This window comes from Rhamphochromis longiceps, linkage group LG14, assembly GCF_057381845.1.
Source record: "Rhamphochromis longiceps isolate RC_006_pf linkage group LG14, R_longiceps_female_GT1.1, whole genome shotgun sequence".
NCBI classification, from domain to species: Eukaryota; Metazoa; Chordata; class Actinopteri; order Cichliformes; family Cichlidae; genus Rhamphochromis; species Rhamphochromis longiceps.
Window position 1 is genome coordinate 10,322,950 of NC_140570.1, and position 20,802 is coordinate 10,343,751.

Genomic DNA, 20,802 nt, shown 5'->3' on the forward strand with positions numbered 1-20,802 from the left:
TTTGCCGTGTTGTGGCGTTAAGGTCATTTCAACGAGATTAACCTGAAAGCACTAGTGGGAACACAACGAATATGACTGCACATTTACACCGACATCATCCTAGTGCAAAGACAAATACAACAAGCATGCTACTAACTTTAGCCGAGTCATTTAGACAGCTGTTAGCACATGATTCTCCTTATGCTGCTGAGAATATAGCCCAGAAGAAGCGGATAGTATAGCTTTTATTTTGGAAAGAGCCATTTCTCTGTAATAAACTCTCTTTTCCAAAGATGAGTGATTCCTCAATCAGATACAGGGCTTGCAATATCGCTAGCCCGACGTCCCGGAGCTAGCGATTTTTTCAGTCGGGCTACCAAAATCTATCTCTTCCCTGCCCGTCGGGCTATTGTAGGAAGAAAAATATATGTCAATGCTTTTGCATTCTTTCAGAAATGTAGCTGGGTAATTATGTCATTGGCATCGGTGAGTCACTGTCAATATGTGACATATTGAAGTCGCGTTTGAATTTGCGCTTGTTTTTTTGCTTTCACTTTGCAATCGTGCGAACTGTGTATAGAGAGCGACAGCACTGATCTGTGAGTGATGATAATTTGTGCACCAATTCCTCTGACATCGTCTTATTAATCGTTAGCTTACTATGCAAACATGACAAGTGAAATCTCCCGCAGCTTAAACATGTGAGAGGTTGATCACGCAGAGAATCGCTGAGCTTATGTGAGTGCATGTGTAAAAGCATTTCAGTTCTGCTGAGCCAAATAAGACAGGTCAGGGTGAAGAAGTGACAGCCAAAGAAAAGCTTACCACAAAACGGAGAAGTTATGACAAATCAGACTATAAGGCAAAAAGAAAGTGCAGCTTTATGGTTTCATGGACAAAATAATTTCTGTGGCTGCAATATGACGAGCTATATAACCAGGGCTGCACATAAGTGGTCCGCAGGTGCGCATTCGCTGTCAAAATAAAAAACGCGCACAAGGGTTAGGGTTAAATTTAAAAACTGTACTTTTGAGTTAAAATATATATTTATAATTTTAATAAATGACAAATTAAAAATGCATGAACATTTTTTTTGTATCGAAAAAATATCGAACCGTGACACCAAAGTATCGAACCGAACCGAACCGTGAATTTTGTGTATCGTTGCACCCCTAATATATATACATTTCTCTCTATATATATCTTTGTGTGTGTTTGTAAAATGTGTGTGTTTGTGTGTGTGTGTGGCCAGGCTGCAGTATTAGGTCTCTCCAGTGGAGGAGAGCAAGAGAGACAGCATTTGAATTGTTTAATATCCCCCATTACTCCCTCCCAAGCAGTCAGAAATCACACACATGGTCACGTGAACACACACACACACACAGTCAAACACGGCTCCAGAAAACCCAATCTTCTCTGCTGAAATGAAAAAGAAAGCTTAGCCTTTTGGTTGGTGTGTGTGTGTGTGTGCTTGTGTGTGTGTGTGTGTGTGTGTGTGAGAGAGACAGACTCCAAATGCACAAGTGCATATGCATTTGCAAGACTCTGTGAGTGTAAATGCATTGATGTGCGTGTTTGTGTGTGTCTATATATGTGCACGTGTGTGTGTGTGTGTGTGTGTGTGTGTGTGTGTGTGTGTGTGTGTGTGTGTGTGCAACATTTTACATTTAACCAGTCTGCCAAGTGCCATGGAAGAGGCTCCACCACCCTCCACCCTCCATCTTTTGGTATATTGCCACATATGTAATAATATTAATACGGCTTCCCTTGAATGAGAGCAACCCCGCATGCATAATTCATGCTATATTCTCGCTGTCTAGACACTATAGCATGTATGCAGCATCCCTGACACACAAGGGTGAGCCGAAAAACACACAAACTTATTAGAGAAACTATAAAAGTCTGTTTGGGGTTTTTTTTGGAGCCTCGCCCCTCTCTGCTCTCTCTGTTTTTCCATCAGCGTGATAAACGACAGATTACTCCACGAGGAGATGAGCTTTTCCTTCCCTCTTGCTCTGCGAGTCCATCTTTCACCACTTTTCTTTTCCTCATCTTGCTCTGCATCCCCCCCGCCCCCCCCACTTTCCATTCTCTCCATCCATCTGCTTTGGCTTTCCTTATAATTAATTTCTTTGTTTGTGTGTACCATCGCTAAAATCAACCACCGTTACTAACCCTCCACGTATTCCTGGATCCTAGCTGATATACTGTTTACTCAAAAATGAGCTGCGCCATTAAAATTCATGACCGCACAACATACTATGTTTCTCTTTCTCCAAACAGGAGAAGTAGTAGAAGAGGCTGGAGGTTAGAGGGAGGGAGAGCAGAATATTGAGAGGTGGGGGTCTTTTTTTGGCATTGGTGTGATGGTTGGAGGGCTGGGGGTAGGAGACGGAGATGAGAGGGAGGAGGCTGAGGGGGGAGAAGTAAGGGGGGATGTTTACTTTAGAGGTCGGCCCTGCACTGTCCACCTGAAAATTGGTTTTGTGGACTTCAATAGAGAAAAGCAGGAAAAAGAAGAGCGAGACAGAGAGCGAGGAAGAGTAAAATAATGGGAGAAGAGTCGGGATATAAGATGGGTAGATAAAATGAGAATTACCCTAACAGAGCAAAACAGCACCTGTGAATATGGGAATGGATGACTGAGTGAAATAAAAGAAAAAACAAAAAGAGAAGGGGGGGGGGGGGGGATGTGTGGGAGGGAGTGGGGGAGGGAGGAGAGGGGGACGGGGGTGTAGTTGTCATTAAAGCCTCCTCTCTCAAATCAGAACTGAGATTCAGAGGCCACTTTATCTGGACGGACAGACGGTCCTACGGTGTAGAGCAGCAGGGACACAGAATGTGTGTGTCTGTGTGTGTGTGTGTGTTATTAAAAAAATGCACCTAACTCACGCACATGCATGCCCATGAATGTGCGCACGCCTCTCTGTGACACTGAGCTGCGTGAGAGTGCTGTATGGCCAATCACGCCCAACTCCAAATTTGTCTGTGTGCGTGTTTGTGTGTGTGTGTGTGTGAGTGAGACATGTAATTGAGCTCTTTGAAGGTCAGTATCCCTCTGTTCCTACTCACCATTGTTGGTTGTTGTGGTTTTTTTCCCCACTTACATTTTTTTTCTTGTGTTTCAAAATGGCCTCCCCGCTCTCCTCCTGCTCTCTGCAGGCTGAAGCGAAGCAGGAATTTTGATCAACCAAACACTGAGAACCTGAAATGGCCACTACCCACTTTGTGTCTGTTGTCATTCAGCTGTGCTCAGCAGTGCCCCCCCCCCTTCTACTTCCATCTGTCTTTGTCTTCGGAATATCGGAAAAGGTGATTTGAGGTGTTGGAAGACTCCGGCAGCTCTCGTGTTTGTTGCGCTGACATTTATAGCAATGTCACTGGGCAGATACAGATGTGTGTCTCTACTGGGACTAGATGGGAAGTCTTTGCACTAAATGCTGTTTGCTACCAAAACCTGACTGTAAGTCCTAGGGACAAAGTGGAGCAATGGCTTAATGTTTCATGCACTCATTTTGTCTATGTTTAAATGCCCTTTGTGTTTAATAGACTTCTGATTACTGTTAGCTTCATCTTATAAGATTTTGAAGCATGTCTCCTAAATTTCATTCATGGCCAGAGGTTTAATTGCATACACGGTCAAAAAAACAAAAACAAACCCTCCAGCTTAAGAACACAGTTTTAAAATTTTTCGTGTTACTTTTTTCCGGATATTTTTTCCCCCTTCTTTTAACTACACATAGAATTTTACAGTTTAAAGAAATGCCCATAAATTTTTGTAAAAAAAAAAGACGTTTTTCCAAGATTTTTTAATAGTTTTTATTTTAACAGTCTCATGACATTTTTTGACATACTCTGAAAATGCATACTTGTGATTCATCTTCATGGACACAGTTAACCCCAGTTTTTTTTTAATTAATTAATTTTTTTTTGTCTCATATCTCAGCCCGTTCAGTGTATTGCATGCATATCTATTGATTTACGTGCATTCACAGGAAGTGATGTTTTATTAGCTTGAAAGGGGCAAAAAAGTCTGCATCTGGAGACTGTACCGGTTGGTGGCTTATTAAGTCATTTCATCTGTCCCCAGGAACCACAACTTGAGTCCCCTGGAATCATTTATAGACATTATCTGCCGTTACTTTGACACTTCGTTTGTTGTTTTGTTAAATTTAGGCACTAAAAACTTCTCAAGCTTAGGAACCAGAGCGACTCTGTTGGGTTTAGGCAATGATGCTACTTGTTTAGGATTAGAAAATTTTATTTTTTGCGCAGATACAACAGATGATCTTAACACTGTGTTCCCTTGGTTGACCTGTCCTCTCTGTGGAGTTTAGAGAACACATGTGGTACAGCCAAAAACCTACATCCTACTACATCAAAGATAGGAATCCTGTGACAGGTAAAACGGGAAATATATTCTCCATTTACATGAACAAATAGATCATTTCTCCTGATTATCTCATGTTTTGGAATAAGATCATGCTGGCCTAAACACATTGCTGATTTTAAGTTTCAATCCAAAGACTAATTAAACTTGAGTCATGTCCTTTCAGTTTGATTTAATATGCAGGAAACATTTACGTTAAATTTGCTACATTGAAACAGCAAAGACATAAAAATGGAAAAAAAAAGATCTGATTATAAGACAAATGATAAAAAAACATCTTCAAAAGTAGCTGAATATTCACCGCAGTGCAGACAACTTCATTAAACTGGAAAGGCTGGTGTATATTTTTGTGTTGCTGGTGCATCCATCAGTACATTGTGTGTATTTTCACATGTGGAACCAGCATTCACTGCTTTCTGGATGTGTTCTGAACTTTTCATGTACTCGAACGTTCCTTCTCAGCTTTTGATTGGTTGATTGTTGCCGCTGCTGCACGGCGCAGGAAAAAGGAAGGGAGAAACGGCTGTTGCCTAGCAATCCGGTTGCCATGGATACCGCCAGGGCTCCCTCCTAAAGAGTACACTGTTATGTACATTGAAAAGAGAGAGAGAGAGAGAGAAAGAGAGTGAGAGATAGGTGGTAGAGGAGGAGGGAAGGAGAGCTATGGAGAGAAGAAGAAAAAGGATGGAAGGAGGGAGAGGGGGAGAGAGAATGAAAGAAGGCAGGGTGGAAGAAGTTGAAGTGGAGGGAGAAGGAGCAGGAGGGGGTGCAGAGTTCATTAAAAATAACATAAAGAATGGGAGAGAGACAACAGACAAAGAGAGAAGCAGAGCGAGAAGCAGAGAGTTAAACAGACTGAGAGAAAAAGAAGACGAAGAAAAAAAAAACCCTCTTCATGATTCATCATATAGATCCCCCCAGACAGTTGGAGTGGTGAAGGCAGGGTAATATTGGAGTCTGCTTCATTTGGTATTCTGTCTTAAGATGTGGTGTTGTGGCTTGCTGGATGGTTGTTCTGTGGTCCCTCAGTTGTCTTGGCCATGTTTGGATAAGCCTCCCACACTACCACACCACAACCCCTCCCCTACCACCGTGCCAAATCCACGCTCACCCTCCATCCATCTCCTGCTGTCTAGTTTTCTGTCAGTGAATGGATTTACCGCAGCCGTAAAACTTGAGCGCCACGTCACGCTTGTAAATTATTGACGGAACAATGCAAACATTGGAAAGAGCGAGAAGTAAAAGGTTTGAGGGATGCAAACTTTTTGCACTTGGTCTAAACTACAGCGTTGTTGCTCCTGGGAAGCTGCCAAGCCCCCACGTACAGTGGCGAAGCCACTTGCAGCTCTTGTTTGTGCAGAATAAAATTCCAATTAGAAGTTAGCACAAGCAGCATTAAATGCAAAGATAATGTCACCACTTACAGAAACTCACACTCTTAATTTCAGTGTTGCGGTGGCACAACAAAATACAATCTGTGCTCTACTTGTTTTGTCAAATTTTTGCTTTTGTATGCATATCTATTCTTTTTTTTCTTTTTTCTTTTCTTTTTTTTACCCCCGGTTGGTCATTTTTGACATTTCCGTGTGAGAGCGCAGGGCTAACATAGTGGACCATGTGAAGTAGGGCCCAATTCAAACAGGATTTCACAGTCACATTCCCAGCTGGCTCTGTCCCTGGAACAAAATAGGATTAATAATTTGCATTTTAACTCTTTGCGGACAGGGACACAAGCCACGGAGCGATTCTTTGTAAGAGCGTGCGTGTGTGTGTGCACAAAGTTTTGCACGCATCGGCATTTCCTGCGTGTGCGCGTTTGTGTGTGATTTCTTTACATGCATGATTTATGGGGTGGTAGTGTGCGTCTGTGTGTGTCTATTTGCTAAATGTGCACATATCAGAATACTGCAGAGCCTGACGGATTGTACGCTTGTGTGTACGTGTGCCTGTGTGCCTGTGTGTGTGTGTATCTTTGTTCCTGTGGGTCAGTGTGATTACAAAGCAGCCATAGATCAAGTTTTATTATGCACCAAAACTGTCTCTGTCCTCTTTACTTTGCAATGTCATCTCTGAGAGCACACGCTCACATTGCACACACACAGAAATGCATGCATCCAGTCCCACAATGCATTGGGAGTTACGCAACCTGCTGACTGGACATGAGTGAAAGTGGTGCTTGTGTATGTGTGGTTGTATAAGAGTGGGGTGCAAAAAAGCAACAAAAAAAAATGGGGGGAGAAAACAGAATAAGAACAGAGCATGATGGCACCGATGCAGGCACCAGTGTGACAACAGATGGATTGCAGGAAAGAGTTCCAATTTCCTCTTTGAGAGTAAAGCAGAGGGGGGGAAAATAGAGAGGCCAAATAAGGAAGAGGGAAACAAAAAAAAAACAGAAGAAGAAGAAGCACAATGAAGCAGAGTGAAGAGATCGAATCAGAGGCAGAGGGAGCAGCAGCAATAATGAGAACGCATGAAAGTGCAAGGAGGAAGACAGGGGGAGAGGATGGAAGAAGGAGGGAAAGTAGGAAGATGGAGAGAGAGCGAGAGAGAGCGAGAGAGGAAGGAAGCTAGTGACTTTTCATCTGTGACTGACGGTTTCCATCTGACTGCATCTCTGCCTCGTTGTCTGCATAAAAAAACCTCTGAAAATGTCTTCTTGAGCATTTGGGATTTTGCATCTATGTGAATGTAGTCTGACGTGATTTGTGCCCTATATGTTGCTTGTTTCGTTTCCCTTTGTTTCATGGAAAAACTGTACAATATCTCAGATTGTAATTGCATGTGTGTGCGCGTCTGTGTGTGTGGCTGCAAGGGGTTACAGAGACTCTCATTCATCACATTAAAGAGAGCAAGAGGGGGATGGGACTGAAACTGGACGGCAAAAGTTATTATTAAAAAGGCTTGGTTGTAAATCTCGGTGTGCGCGCGCGTGCGCTCTACTGTATGCGTGCGGTCGCGGGTGTCTTTTCCCGCGTTGTGTATGTGCGTGCATGCGCTTCTCCCGAGAAGCTCTCCTCATTAAGCAGCGAGACGACAGGAGTGCAGAGTGTGTGTTTTCACACGCCGCTGCTCCGATACAACAAGTGACACTTCTTCTTTTTTCTATTTTACCTCCATTCCTCCTCTCTCCTTTGTGCTTCCTCCTCCTCCTTCTCATCCTCTTTTCTCTTTCTTTTTGCCTCATCTGTTCCCAAAATCCTCCCCTGCTCCTCTCTTCCCTCACCTTTGTACCTGATCCTCATGTCTTCTTCCCATCTGCACCTGCCCTACAGGGGCGTTTGCTGCCTTCGGTGATTGTAGAGACCAGACAGACGCTGGGATGAGAGCATTCAGACATCACTTGTTAATTCCCGTCTAAACCTCAACCTTGATTAATCAAGTTTTGTATTTTTGTGACAGTGGTATCCATGGAAACGCGCATTTCTTTCTCAATGGCCGAGCTTACCTTTTTGTGTATTTGCACATAACGGGGGTAGGACAGAAGAAGATGAAACATCATATTAAATTCAGTCAGTTCGAGCAGATGTCATGCCAATACCATGCTTGAATGTGCTGAATAAAAAAACAAAGAGGAAGGAAAAAGGAGTGAAATTATGAGAAAATTTAAAGGAAAAAGTGAGGTGGAAAAGAGAGTGCGAAAAGTCAACAGGTAGGCCTGTTAGCTTGTGTGTGGGGAGGCCAGGGTAATTCCCTTTCGGATGAAAGCGCTAAATTAATGAGGCTTCCACTGTGGTCAGCCAAAGGAGGAGATTATCAACCAGTCAGTCAGGCTGAAGCGCTGGTTTCATGTTAGCGTTGGAGGGAAATGGGAAAGAGGGGTGAAGGAGGAGGAAGAGACGCTGGAGGTGTAAGTAAGAGAGAAAAAGAGCAATGCTGGGGAGAAGAATTCAGGGTTAATTTGAGCAGCGCTCACAGACACAGAAGTCATGATTTCTTCATGGCGCCTTTGTATTTTTTATTTCCTTCCACCATCCATATGATCTTTAAATAAGGAGTTAAAGAGCATAGATTTCTTTATACTATTTCCATTGCATGTGACTGCAATAAACAGCAGCAACAAAATGATTTATTGAAATGTATTCTCTTTGTTACTAACATTTATTTTCTCTTTCTTCTTTAAGTAGTCAAATCAAAAGGCTCAGATTATCTGAGAAATACATTACCACAAAGGTGAAAACAAGATCTTTTATGACTAAATAACCTTTTTAGCTTGTTTTTTCAATGGGCAGTGATGTGCATCTAAAAAGATGCTGCTTTTCTTGGTAATGCATGCTCTGGTGAGGAAGCAAAACATGAAAAAGCAACTTTAAAATAACACCTTCTCCTCTTTCTTTGTGAGAAATCCTCAGTTTCATGAAACCATTAATAATAGTATTAATAACAATAATTTTAAAAAAGCAAACATGACAAAAATAACTTTGAGCGAATACAGTTAGTCTGCAAAAAGTAATGTGACACACCTCAGCTGTGCAGACACAACGGCGTGAGGTTGCTTGGAGGGCGAAAAAACACAAGGTTACCAAGGAGCAGCGTGAAGGAGGAAAGGAGAGAGAAAACGAGACGGGGTGGGAGAGAGAAATTATAAGCACGGGGATGGGGAAGAATGGGGAAGGGTAGGTATTGTAGCAGGGGAGAGGAGGTGGGGGTGAGGAGCATTTGAGGATTCATCTCTTGCTGGATAATTCCCAGGAGGATCTTTCTCCAACACTTGAAAGCTGTGAAGTGTGCGGTTCTGCTCATACTCCTCCTGGTAATTGGAAGAGGAGGGGAGGGTGGGAGGGAGGGAGCGAGGGAAAGGACAGTCAGGTATAGGAATGAGATATGGAGGTAAGAAAGAAAGGAAAGGAAAGGATGGTTGAGGCAGGTTAAAATTTTGGAGATGGAGGTGAAGGGAAAAAAGGGGACAGGTGGGGAAGAGCCAACCGCACTGAGGGGTTCTGGAGGAGGAAGAGAAGGAGAAGGAAAGGTACCTGATGATTGCCAGTCTTTTCAGTCTTTGGTATATATCTCTTTTATTTTTGCTCATTAGCTCAGCCCTCTTTATTGTCTCGCTCTCTCTATCACCATTCTCTCCCTCCTTCCCTCCCACCATTTGCCGGCAATGGCGTGTCTGTGGTTGCAGGCAGCTTCTGAAACATGGCCACAGGCGTTTAATCATTGATGAGTTTTTTTGTCTACGCAGGCAGGCCAGCGGGCAGCCCCGACTCACTCACATGCATCAGGACCTGCTGATTCACTCTCAGGGGCCTCCTAGCACACACACACACACACACGCAGAAATTCAAAGGCAAACAAAGATCTGCACGTGCACACCCAACTACAGAGACACAGATGAAATACAGTTTGAATGTGTTGTGTGTGTATCCACATGTGTGTCTGTCTAGTTTATCCCGCCAGGAATTGTGAGGTCCAGTCAGCAGCGGTGAGCCCAAATAAAAGGAGTGAAGATAAAAGCAATTTATTTGACCAGAACAAGAAGACAAAAACATGTTTGCATTGGCTCCAGGCCTGCGAGCCGCATATGTCTCTACAGCTTTATACATCCTCCTGCAGTAAACATCTGGCTGCACTGGTTTCTTTAGAAGTAAATACACTTAAATAGCTGCGGCATCCTCATCCAGGATCATTGCGCTCTTGATCGACTGTGTCCTGTGCTTCATTTTGATGGAGCAACAAATCGTCACACGGTTTGCACATGTGGCCCAGGATCAACGCTAGCATGTGGCAGCTTGAATTAATTGGTCCAGCGCATTGGTTCAGACTGGAAGGTCTCTATAAGTATGGTGCTAACACCTTCTGACTTTTCCTCCAGTCTTACCATACCATGCTTGACATTTTTATTTACAGTGAATTCGTAACAGGGCAGCACCGTGGTGCGGTGGCTAGCACTGTTGTCTCACGGGAATCAAGAATGCCCACCATTTGGTTGTAGCCTTTCTGTGTGGAGTTTGCATGTTCACCCCGTGTTTGTGTGGGTTCTCTCTGGGCAAAGACTTGCAGGTAGTGGAGTTATTTATTCATTTAAAATTACCCATTGATGTGAACGTGAGTGGGAATGGTTGTCTCTCTCTGTTAGTCCTACGACAGACTGGCAACCTGTCCAGGGTGCACCTGTCTATCATTCTGCGGCAGCTGGGACAGACTCCAGCCACCTTGAACTGGATAAGTGGAAGAAAATGAATGGATGGATGGATTTGAGACATAGCAGGACAATGACTTATCACTATACATCTGTGGGTTGAAAACACTTGTACAAACATTTAGATGAGCTGAAGCAAGCCTCACCACTCTGCTGCTATTCTGAATACCTCTGGGAGCTATTTGGACAATTATTGTGAAGTACTGTCTATTTGTTTTGGACATAAAAATTACATTTTAAGAATCTCCAGTCAGTTCTGATCCACTAAAAAAGTTTGCCGTGTTTGTTCGATAAAAGGTTTTCTAAAGCTTTTTTTTCCCAAGCAAGGGAAATTTTACCACCATCTTTGCTCTTGCTGTGATTTTCATTATATGAATGTTATATGTATTAAATGCATATTTACTCGCTGGGCCCATGTCCTCATTTTAGGTTTGATAGCATTTTAGTAGATAAGGTGAGGCTTAGACATGAATTGATTTGCAGTTTGGGGAAGGCCACGAAGGGGACTGGCGGCAGCTCTCAGGCCTGGCAGTTCCCCATGTACTAAATAGAAGTGAAGACGTTAAAGAACTGAAAAGGAGAGGGAGGGTGGGGCACGTGAATGAGAACGAACAGCTTGTAGAACTGGAGGCGTGGTCCCGCTCCTGAAATTCAGATACTTTATCTCCAATATATGAATTTAGGATTCTTTGAATGGGATGTCTGTCCCTGATAATTTTTCTGAATGAAATACCTTTGGTCATCAGCAGCGATCAAGGATAGTGCTAGCCTCAGCCGTACTTTATTTTGCTAAGTGGCAAATATTAGCATGCCGGCATGCATAGCTAAAACAGGGAATTTTCGTATGCCTGGGCTGTGTTCAGATTTTTTTCCTATGTAACAGACAGCCAGCAGTTTACAGTAAGCAGCAAGTATAATGACATGGTGGGAATTTTATGATGATTGATGAATTATTAATAGCTACAAAAGCACTAAAACATTATGCTAACATGCTAGCACACAGACATGATAGGTTTCTGATTGTAATATTAAGCCAAGATAACTGCCTCCACCGCTAGACTTGCTGTAATGTACTTGAAAATGTAAGAACTGTATTTTTTAATATTTATTTAATTTTGGATAAAATGTAATTTTACCACTATTTAACTGCAACTTGGTCAATACTATAGTAAGAAAAAAACAGATGAATATATTGGTGATTATGATTTTTTTTTGTTGGCGTTTCATTTCATTAATTGGATCCACAAAAAAGACCACACTGGCTGGCTGATGATTTTTAATTAAGGGGGAAAAATAGGGCAGGACATATCTGTCTAACCTTTGCCAGCACACCAGCCTGATGATGTGCAGGTAATTTTTTTTCTTCAATTAAACTATCATCATTTGAAAAAGCTGACACCAGCAGATCTCATTATATCACCACTGGCAGAAGAGATTATTGAGAAATGTGAGGTTGCAGCCATTTATATTGAAATGCTAGGGGACTAGATAGACACTGTTTTACACATACAGTAAATCTACTGTCATTGCTATCTCTGTTGATAGTCGATAACCCAATATAGATGGTAGTATTCATGATTCTACAATATAGAGTATGAAAGTGCATAACCAGGCTCAGAGTTACGGTGCACAGTACTACACTGATCTCATGATATAGAGCCTACTGCTTATGGTTTTGCTGTAGCAGACACAGTGCATTATTCCTTTCCTCTCCCATGTGTCTGTCTTTATGTTTGCCAGTCTCTCATCTTGATCAGGACTTTTTTTTTATTTTTATTTCTCATTGGGGATTAAAGACGTACCCTTTCGAGTAGAAACCCAATCTCTTCCTCTCACTCCACCTTCCCCTTTCCAACATCAAATTCCATCAAATTCACCCTCTCCTCCCCTTTCCGGCCTAGCAAGACTCCACCCTTATAAATGGATGGATTAATGATCTCTCATAAGAGCACAACCACAGTATTGCTTATAGTGCTTTTATTTTCCTGCGGGATGAATGGTTTTCCACTTGAGCTTGTATGTGTGTGAGTGTGTACCTGTATAATCCACTCTATTGTATATTCACCAGTGCACCAGCCTGGTGACTCACTGTGAAGGACCCGTCCGCTGCATTACATCTTTGAGACGAAAGCACACATACAAATAGTCTGCAGTGGTTATGTGATTGCTTCCATTAAAATGATTATGCAATCAACAGTAGTGAGACAGGCAGGAGACAGACAGACAGGCAGGAAGACCAACAGTCAGACAGAGAGATAAGGGGTACGTGTGGATCATACACACACACACATACAGTGATACTTACAGTATATACACAGCACTCAGGCAGGCAGGGGGAATTTCTCTTTGTTAATAATTATTATGAAACGGCTTCACATGGAGCACTTGCCTCTCCGTGCTCAGCATGATGGCAGGTCTGTCCCGGCACCCCCCAACACATGCACGGACACAAGCACACATCCACAAGCACACGCACACATACACGGGAACACACGGTCTCTCTCTTTCTGTCTCCTCTGCTCTCCCTCCTCCTCCACTCCTGAAAATATTTGCTAGACCCCAGGGGCTCCCAGCGGACGTTCCCTTCTGTTCGGTCCCACCCTCACTGGGTGAGCCAGTGTTTGGAGAGTCCCAGGCTCCAGAGCAGGCCTGCGTTGGTGCTTATTTTACCAAAGTAAATATATAATAATGAGTGGTGACCAAGACTTAGTTACACGTCTACTTTCTTTTGCTTTGTTATCTCATCATTTTATCTCTAATCACTCGTATTCTGTAATACTCCATTGACCATGCTTCCCAGCACACCTCAGTGATGGTTGCTTTGTTCACCTGATATGACTTTTATAGGTTTTCCCTCTTCAATCTGTCTCACTGTCGAGAGACTGATACAGCCTCTTCACCCCGAGGCAACATTTCATAACACTGACTTATGAATTTACACTCTTGCTCTTCATCCTCTTTTCCCCAGGAGTCCAGTTGGGAGAAAGTTTTTCTTACCCCCTTTTTCTTTTTCTTCTCTCAGCCAAGAAAGCAGCGGATGGCTCAGTCATTGCCAACGGCTACTGCGACTTTTGCCTCGGAGGCTCAAAGAAGACCGGCTGTCCTGAAGACCTTATTTCCTGTGCGGACTGTGGACGCTCAGGTAGGGCACCACTGAAGGGGATGATTGGCAGAATGGCTGTTAAGGCACAGTTTTAATACATTGAATTTCTTGGCTTAAGATTTCATGTTTACTACTTAATGTGGCCCTATTTTGCTAATTTCCAGATTTTTATTCTTGAACTTTGTAGCTTTGCACGATTGGCAGTTCAAAATAATCATTACTTGTCGTATACTGAACCTCGGTACTGACCAAGTTCATTCATAGTTTGATACACTCCACTTCAACTCCCCTCCCTTTTAAGGGCACCAACTCTTTAAGGGAACTTTCTTCTGATTGGCTGCATCTTATTAAGAGACTTTTTAATCACGGGGTGGGTGGGGCTTCTGTGCTTCAAATGACCTTATAAGGGATAACTTTATATGACAGAAAGTAACAAAAAAAGCACAATAGGCCCATTTTAAGTAAAATAAAGTTTTGATTCTTTTCATTAATGCTTAAAATGGACCATACCAGTGTTTTTTGTTTTAGCCCATGTAATACAAATGATGTACAGTAAAACTAGAGTCCTTACTAGCCATTTGCTTCAGTGTTTCAAACTGCAAGTGATTATCTTTAATTACACTACCTAAAAATCAGTTTGCACAGACTTGGATATAGCTAAGGGAAAGTAACCACACTGAAACCTTAAAGTAGTGGTTGCCCAGACACTAAAGTGGTCACAATACCAAAGAACACAACATTAATACTGGTATCATCACAACATGATTGTCAGTGAGCTGATGGCTTTTCTTTTAAAGAGTTACTTGCAAAACTCAAAGAGATCAGAAGTTTTCATATGTTCATCATGAGCATGAATGTCATGATTTCTTTGAACCGTGCTTTTTCCAGGGAATGATTATACAGCACACGTTTTTTTATAATTTTAAAAAACAAGAGCTGGTTGCACAACTTGTATTGTTTTTCGGATTTTCTCTAATCCACACAGGGTCAACAGTATAGGTAGAGGCTCAAATATATAAATACACCCACACTAATCAATTTAAAGCCCCTTTTCCATCAGTATCTACTTATCGACTCGGCATGGTTTGCCCAGGTTTTCAGGGTTTTCCATTAGGCCATAGGAGCTGGTACTTTTTTAGTACCCACTCGGCCGGGGTTCCAAGCAATCTGAGCAGGTACTAAAATCTAACGTCATCAGTCTGCATTAGAGATGGCACGATACCACTTTTTCATGTCCGATACCGATATCATAAATTTGGATATCTGCCAATACCGATATGAATCCGATATAGTGTTTTTTATTCAATAAAACTGTTTTTCTAATATCTTGCTGCTTTTTGTATAAGTTCATACTCAAGTTAAAAAAAACCCCACTAAAGCCATTCTGTTATACCTGTATGCAAAAAATACACTGCACCCAAAATATTTCATAGTTCAGCAACACTGATCAATCTAATAAACTTAAACCTACTCCATCCTCCCTATTCTGGTATTTTAAAGAGTAAGCAACCTAACTAATAGGGTTCTAAAACACCCAGCAAAAAAAATAAAAAAAATAAAAAAATAGGAAACCACCCACTGTCCACCTCATGATGCTTAATTGACGTAATCAACTTTAATTTGATGCAGTGTGAAAAAAAAATGCACAGAATTGTTTTTGAAGAATAATTAAATAGATTCAACATCTTTCTTCAACAAAATTGCAGACTGCACAGATGGTACCTTCCCAAAGGAAAAAGTACTATAGCTTACTAGGGTATATTAGACTTAATAGTTACTATATACAGTAATGGACTTCTATACATTTTACATCAGATTAAAACTTTGGGTGTAAGATTCGGGTAATTATTTATTAAAAGATAGACATTTTAAATGAGAATAAGAAAGAAAGGTATGTCTTTGTGCCCCCTTTTCCCTGTTCATGCCCTATCGGCCCCCTTGGCTAAACTTTCCTAGATCCGCCCCTGCACAGTTACCAGCCGTCAGCTATGTAGAAAAAGATCCTGGTGTAGAAAGTAATATTAAATAAATTCTAACAACAGATTATCAAGCTTAAACGTGCTGCTGTTATTCAGCCGCTGGTTTCCTCTTTCTGGCGCGAAGTGGGCGATAAACAAACAAGAGAGACGGACTCACGACAGAAAAGCCGATCAGCTGATCATTGATCAGTTTCATGATTGAAGTAGTATTGAAGAGGGAGGGAGAGAGAAGAGGCAGTCGCTCCATATGTCGGTTGTTAAGCTTAACGCGGGAATGCTTTACAAACATTCAGAGATGAACTTACACATTTGCTTTACTTCTCTCTGGGATAACTTCCTCGGAGATGAAATGCCGGATTGGTAGCGAGGCTACAAATACACACAGCTGCTCTATCACGTGATGCATACTGCTGCCACGTGCTACGGTTATGATCCGAGTTATGCCATGTCGCAAGTTTTGTGAGGTGCTTTTTCGATATTTAATGGATCGGATTACATTTTTTATTTCTCTCCGATATCCGATCCAGTAATTTATGTCAGTATCGGACCGATACCGATACGTAATATTGGATCGGTCCATCTCTAGTCTGCATGCCACTGATTGGCTGGTCAGTAGCATCACTTGATGACTCGTTCACGGAAATGAAAAACGGCATTTTTTAAAACCTGGCTATGAGGGAAATGGCTACAAAAAAACAACGCCGTGATCCCTGAGTCTGACGAAAAGCCACAGACTGAGCAGCAGGTATATTGTCGCCTTGACGTCCACCCTTTGTTGTAGCATTTGTGTTGCTACAACAAAAGGTGTCAAAGCGGGACGCTCTGACACGTTGCTATGACGACAACCATGCATGTTAGGTAATATTAGATTGTAATAAAAAAAACAGTTGATCCGAGTCGAGTCGTGGTGATCCGTGGTGAGTCGATTATACTAACAGCCCCAGAGCATGATGGTACCACTATCATGCCCAACAACTGGTATAGTGTTCTTAGGTTTTGTAGCAGGGGCATCTTGCTTGGTCCATTTTGAGTCCATGGTGATGTAAAACTTGTTTCACTGTGGACCATGACACTGGTGTTCCAGCAGTTTCTAGTTCGTGTGTCAGGGCTGAGCCTTGGTGTTCATAGGTTGTTCCTGAACATCGTAATCAGTTTCCTCTCATCTGATGGTGACAGTTTGAGTCTTCTTCCAGAATTTAGCAAAGCGATGACACATCCAAATAACTTGTACTTGCATACAATTGTTTGAACTGATGATCCTGGAGCCTTCAGTTGTTTAGACTCCAAGACACCTTTCCAAGCTATGTAAAACAACAGTTTTCCTTCTTAACTCTTTAATGAGTTCCTTGGATTTTCCCTTTGTTCTGAGTATTAAGTATCTGAGTATTCACAGTGAGTGCTGTCAGACAAATTCGTCTTATGCTGGTGAAGAGAAACTACCAGTTGTAGACAATCATGATGACTATTGAGTTAATAAGATAATGGGCCTTGTCAAGTTAAAAGAGCGTAGAACCTTTAGCAGCACTTATTAAAAGATTTAATTGAGTGTATGTATAATTTTGACCCCATGTGGATTGGAGAAAAATCCAAAACCCCAGTTCAAATGTCCAACCACTGCCATGGTGGGAACAACAGTTCTTGCGGCCGACCCAGTGGACCGCAAGCAGGCAAAACTCGCTACGGGTCAGGCAGTGGTGGGAAAACAGTTCGGGCGGCCTACCTCCAACCCCATGATGGAAGCGGAACGCTTCAGGCGGCCTGCCACGGATCCGGTGGCGGCGGCGCTGCTCCTCCGGCGGCCTGCCACGGGTCCGGTGGCGGCGGAACGGTTCTGGTGGCCTGCCACGGGTCCGGTGGCGGCGGCGCTGCTCCTCCGGCGGCCTGCCACGGGTCCGGTGGCGGCGGAACAGTTCTGGTGGCCTGCCACGGGTCCGATGGCAACGTCGCTGCTCCGGTGAGCAACAGCGAGGCGTGGCACATGGTCTATGACGCGCCGGTCGCTGACGTGGACGCACTGGACGTGGATGGCGTGGAGGCCGCGCTAGACGTGGAGGTCCCTCCGGTTCGCTGACCTCCGGCTGAGCGGGTCCCTCCTCGGCTGGCAGCGAGAGCCCCTCCGCGGCTGGCAGCGAGAGCCCCTCCGCGGCTGGCAGAGAGAGCCCCTCCGCGGCTGGCAGAGAGAGCCCCTTCGCGGCTGGCAGAGAGAGCCCCTCCGCGGCTGGCAGCGCCGGTTGTTCCTTCCGCTCGCCGAGCTCCTCTGCTGGTGGCTCGCTGAGCTCCTCTGCTGGTGGCTCGCTGAGCTCCTCTGCTGGTGGCTCGCTGAGCTCCTCTGCTGGTGGCTCGCTGAGCTCCTCTGCTGGTGGCTCGCTGAGCTCCTCCGGCTCGCTGAGCTCCTCCGGCTCGGGCATGCTGAGCTCCACAGCTGGCGACGCGGGCTCCTCCCGCTCGCTGAGCTCCCGCTCGGGCATGCTGAGCTCCTCCGGCTCGCTGAGCTCCTCCGGCTCGCTGAGCTCCACAGCTGGCGACGCGGGCTCCTCCTGCTCGCTGAGCTCCCGCTCGGGCATGCTGAGCTCCTCCGGCTCGCTGAGCTCCACAGCTGGCGACGCGGGCTCCTCCCGCTCGCTGAGCCGCTCCTCCGGCTGCGACGCGGGTATAGATGGTCGTTGATCCGGAGGTGAAGATGGCGATGCGGAAGCTGCAGGTGGCGAAGATGACGGTCGAGCGGGTGATGTGGATGGTGAAGTCGAGAGTTCTGCGGTCGCTGCAGTCTGATGGGACGCTGGTGGAGAAGTAGCTGCAAAGGGCGGAGGTGATAATGGTGCGGCAGCTACTCGTGGTAGACTGGACAGCGATGTAGAAACAACAGGCGGGTGACATAATGGCAGGGTAGTTCCAGCAGGCATATCAGCCTCCAACTGAGGATGAAGACGAGAGGCTGACTGGACTGGCTGTGCTACGGCTACAGGCTGGGCAGCTGGCTGTGCTACGGCTACGGGCTGGGCAGCTGGGTGTGCTACGGCTACGGGCTGGGCAGCTGGCTGTGCTACGGCTACGGGCTGGGCAGCTGGCTGTGCTACGGCTACGGGCTGGGCAGCTGGCTGTGCTACGAGGTTAGCTTTCACACAGTCCCGTGAATAAACAGATGAGGTGAATGAAGATGAATTGTCCATATGACTCACCACAGCCGGCTGTTGGAAAGTTTTAGAGTCTGACTGCGGTGAGGCACGCCGGCGGCGCAAGCGTCGCTTCTTTAACGATGCCGGGGCCAGCGTATCAGGCTGAGGTTCCACCAGCCGGCCGGACAGGAGAGCAGCTGTGTGATTTTGAGCTGCCGGTCCTTGGTCTGCTGACTCAGCAGGTGCCGCAGAGGTGAGTGGAGATGTGGTGAGGTGCAGAGGGCGTGTGAAACGTTTCCCCCGCAATGGAGGGTCCAACAAGCGAGCTGCAAGCGACGGCGGGGAGGCTATCAGCCTATGAAAAAAGAAATAGGCAGCAAGGGCTCCCAGGGAGGTTGCCATATCCTCCTCGCCCGGACAGCCCAAACCAAACAGCTCAAAACAGGAACTTTCCCTCAGCGTGGTTATAATCGAAATTAGTCTCTTAATGTCCAAAAAGCTCATGGAACAGGTGGTTGAAGACAGGAAGGCATCAAAAAATACGACCTGCATGTGTCTCTGATGTGGATCTGCCGCCTGGATAATGCTCCGACAGTATTTCCAGAGCTGGGCGAGCAATTCCTCCTGTGAGACGGTCCTTGAGTCCGCTGGGCCCATAATGGCTGGATCGTTCTGTCACGGTCTCGCTGGCAGACCGTGGGGATGTGGGGAAAGGAGGACCCAAAATGCAGGACTCTACAGTGCAACAGTGTTTATTTACAGTGGTGACAATCCGAACAACAATAAATCCCCCCGTGCGATCCCAACTCCCGTTCCGTGTCTTCTCCTTTATCCCGTGCTCCGTGCTCTGTCTCCGTTCCCTGTGTACTCTCCGTGTGCTGCCTCCTGGTCGCCACAATTCCTCCTGAGGAAACACGCATACCAAAGGCAGCCGTGAGTACAAAACCTAACAGTAGACTTGCACTAACCTTGCACAATACACTTAAGACTGACGGGAAGTCACTCAACGATCCAGCGTCGAGGAGCTCTCAGCCACACTGTTTTGAAGCTCCTCTGACGAGGCTTGATCGGCGCCAGGTGTGTGTGGATTCCTGGGTGGGACCGGTCAGCTGGCAGGGCCACACCCACCAGGCCTAAAAGTGCCTGCCACGACCGCACCCTCACATACACAAGCACACACCCCTAAACACCTGACAGTACACCAACACGGAAAAACAGGACAGCAGACACAACCATAATAACAACAACCACAATAATGATAATAATGATAATAATAATAATAATAATAATAATAATAATAATAATAATAATAATAATAACTACAATAGTAGTCCACACTGCTCACGGACCCCGAATCCCTGGAACTGGGTCCGTGACAAAAAGACCTAAATAACCATCACATTCATGCTTCTGACCACAAGTTTAGCTGTGAAAAGAGCACATTACCTCTTATAATGATGGTAAACAATGATGCAATGAGAAAACAACAGCATCACTAGCCAAAACTAACTGTGGTTAAATAATAGCAGATTATTGCCTTTCTCTTTGATGTAATATCTCATGATTATAAGTCACTGGAAGTTGAACGCTGTATGCAAATTGATGGAAAAGAGTGGCTCTCTGGAAACCAGAAAATACATTGAAAGCAAACAACTTAAGCAACATGATGTGTTTTGGGAAATGGTGGCTGTAATGTAAATTGTTCTCAGACAGTTTCTCATTCCTAATCACATTTTTATCCCGACTTACAAATCAGGGCTAACTGCATTCATGCAATTCAAATGTATTCATTAAAACAACAAAACCTAATAATGATTGGATTTTTTAAAGAAGCTGATTCTTCATGGGTTATAATGAGCAACAAATATGGTTGGTAAAAGGTTTTTGCTGACGTCCATAACCAGAAATAGAGGAAACTTTTGTATAAAGGCGTGGAAAGTTGATGTGCATTATGAGGCACATCAACACACATTATGTTGTGTATAACTGAAGCTCTTATTCTACAAATTTAATGTGGTCATTTCTGCTGATCACAACACTCTGCTCTGCGGTTCATGCAGATATTTTGCTGGCACTGAAATATGAATGGAACC

General features: G+C 44.3%; 2 protein-coding genes across 2 annotated transcripts in view; one reads left to right on the forward strand and one right to left on the reverse strand.

Moving 5' to 3' along the window:
- Positions 1-20,802, forward strand: part of dpf1 (double PHD fingers 1) — a 49,257-nt gene that overhangs the window by 19,379 nt on the left and 9,076 nt on the right. The window contains exon 10 of the mRNA XM_085380636.1: positions 13,534-13,653. Within this exon, the coding sequence (XP_085236762.1) occupies positions 13,534-13,653 (120 nt within the window). The remainder of the gene's footprint in view (positions 1-13,533; positions 13,654-20,802) is intronic.
- On the reverse strand, positions 17,090-19,366 carry LOC146653594 (uncharacterized). The gene is made up of 2 exons (XM_085380527.1): positions 18,198-19,366; positions 17,090-18,098 (listed from the first exon to the last, which is right to left on the reverse strand). The coding sequence occupies exons 1-2, from the start codon at positions 19,364-19,366 to the stop codon at positions 17,090-17,092; spliced, it is 2,178 nt and encodes a 725-aa protein (XP_085236653.1).

What these genes read in the sequence shown, in the direction of transcription:
- LOC146653594 (XM_085380527.1), bottom strand. Translation starts at nt 19,366, where the DNA reads ATGGGCCCAGCGGACTCAAGGACCGTCTCACAGGAGGAATTGCTCGCC. An exon ending in AGCGAGCGGGAGGAGCCCGC is followed by an intron (nt 18,099 to 18,197) that starts GTCGCCAGCTGT and finishes TGTGGAGCTCAG; the next exon opens with CGAGCCGGAGGAGCTCAGCG.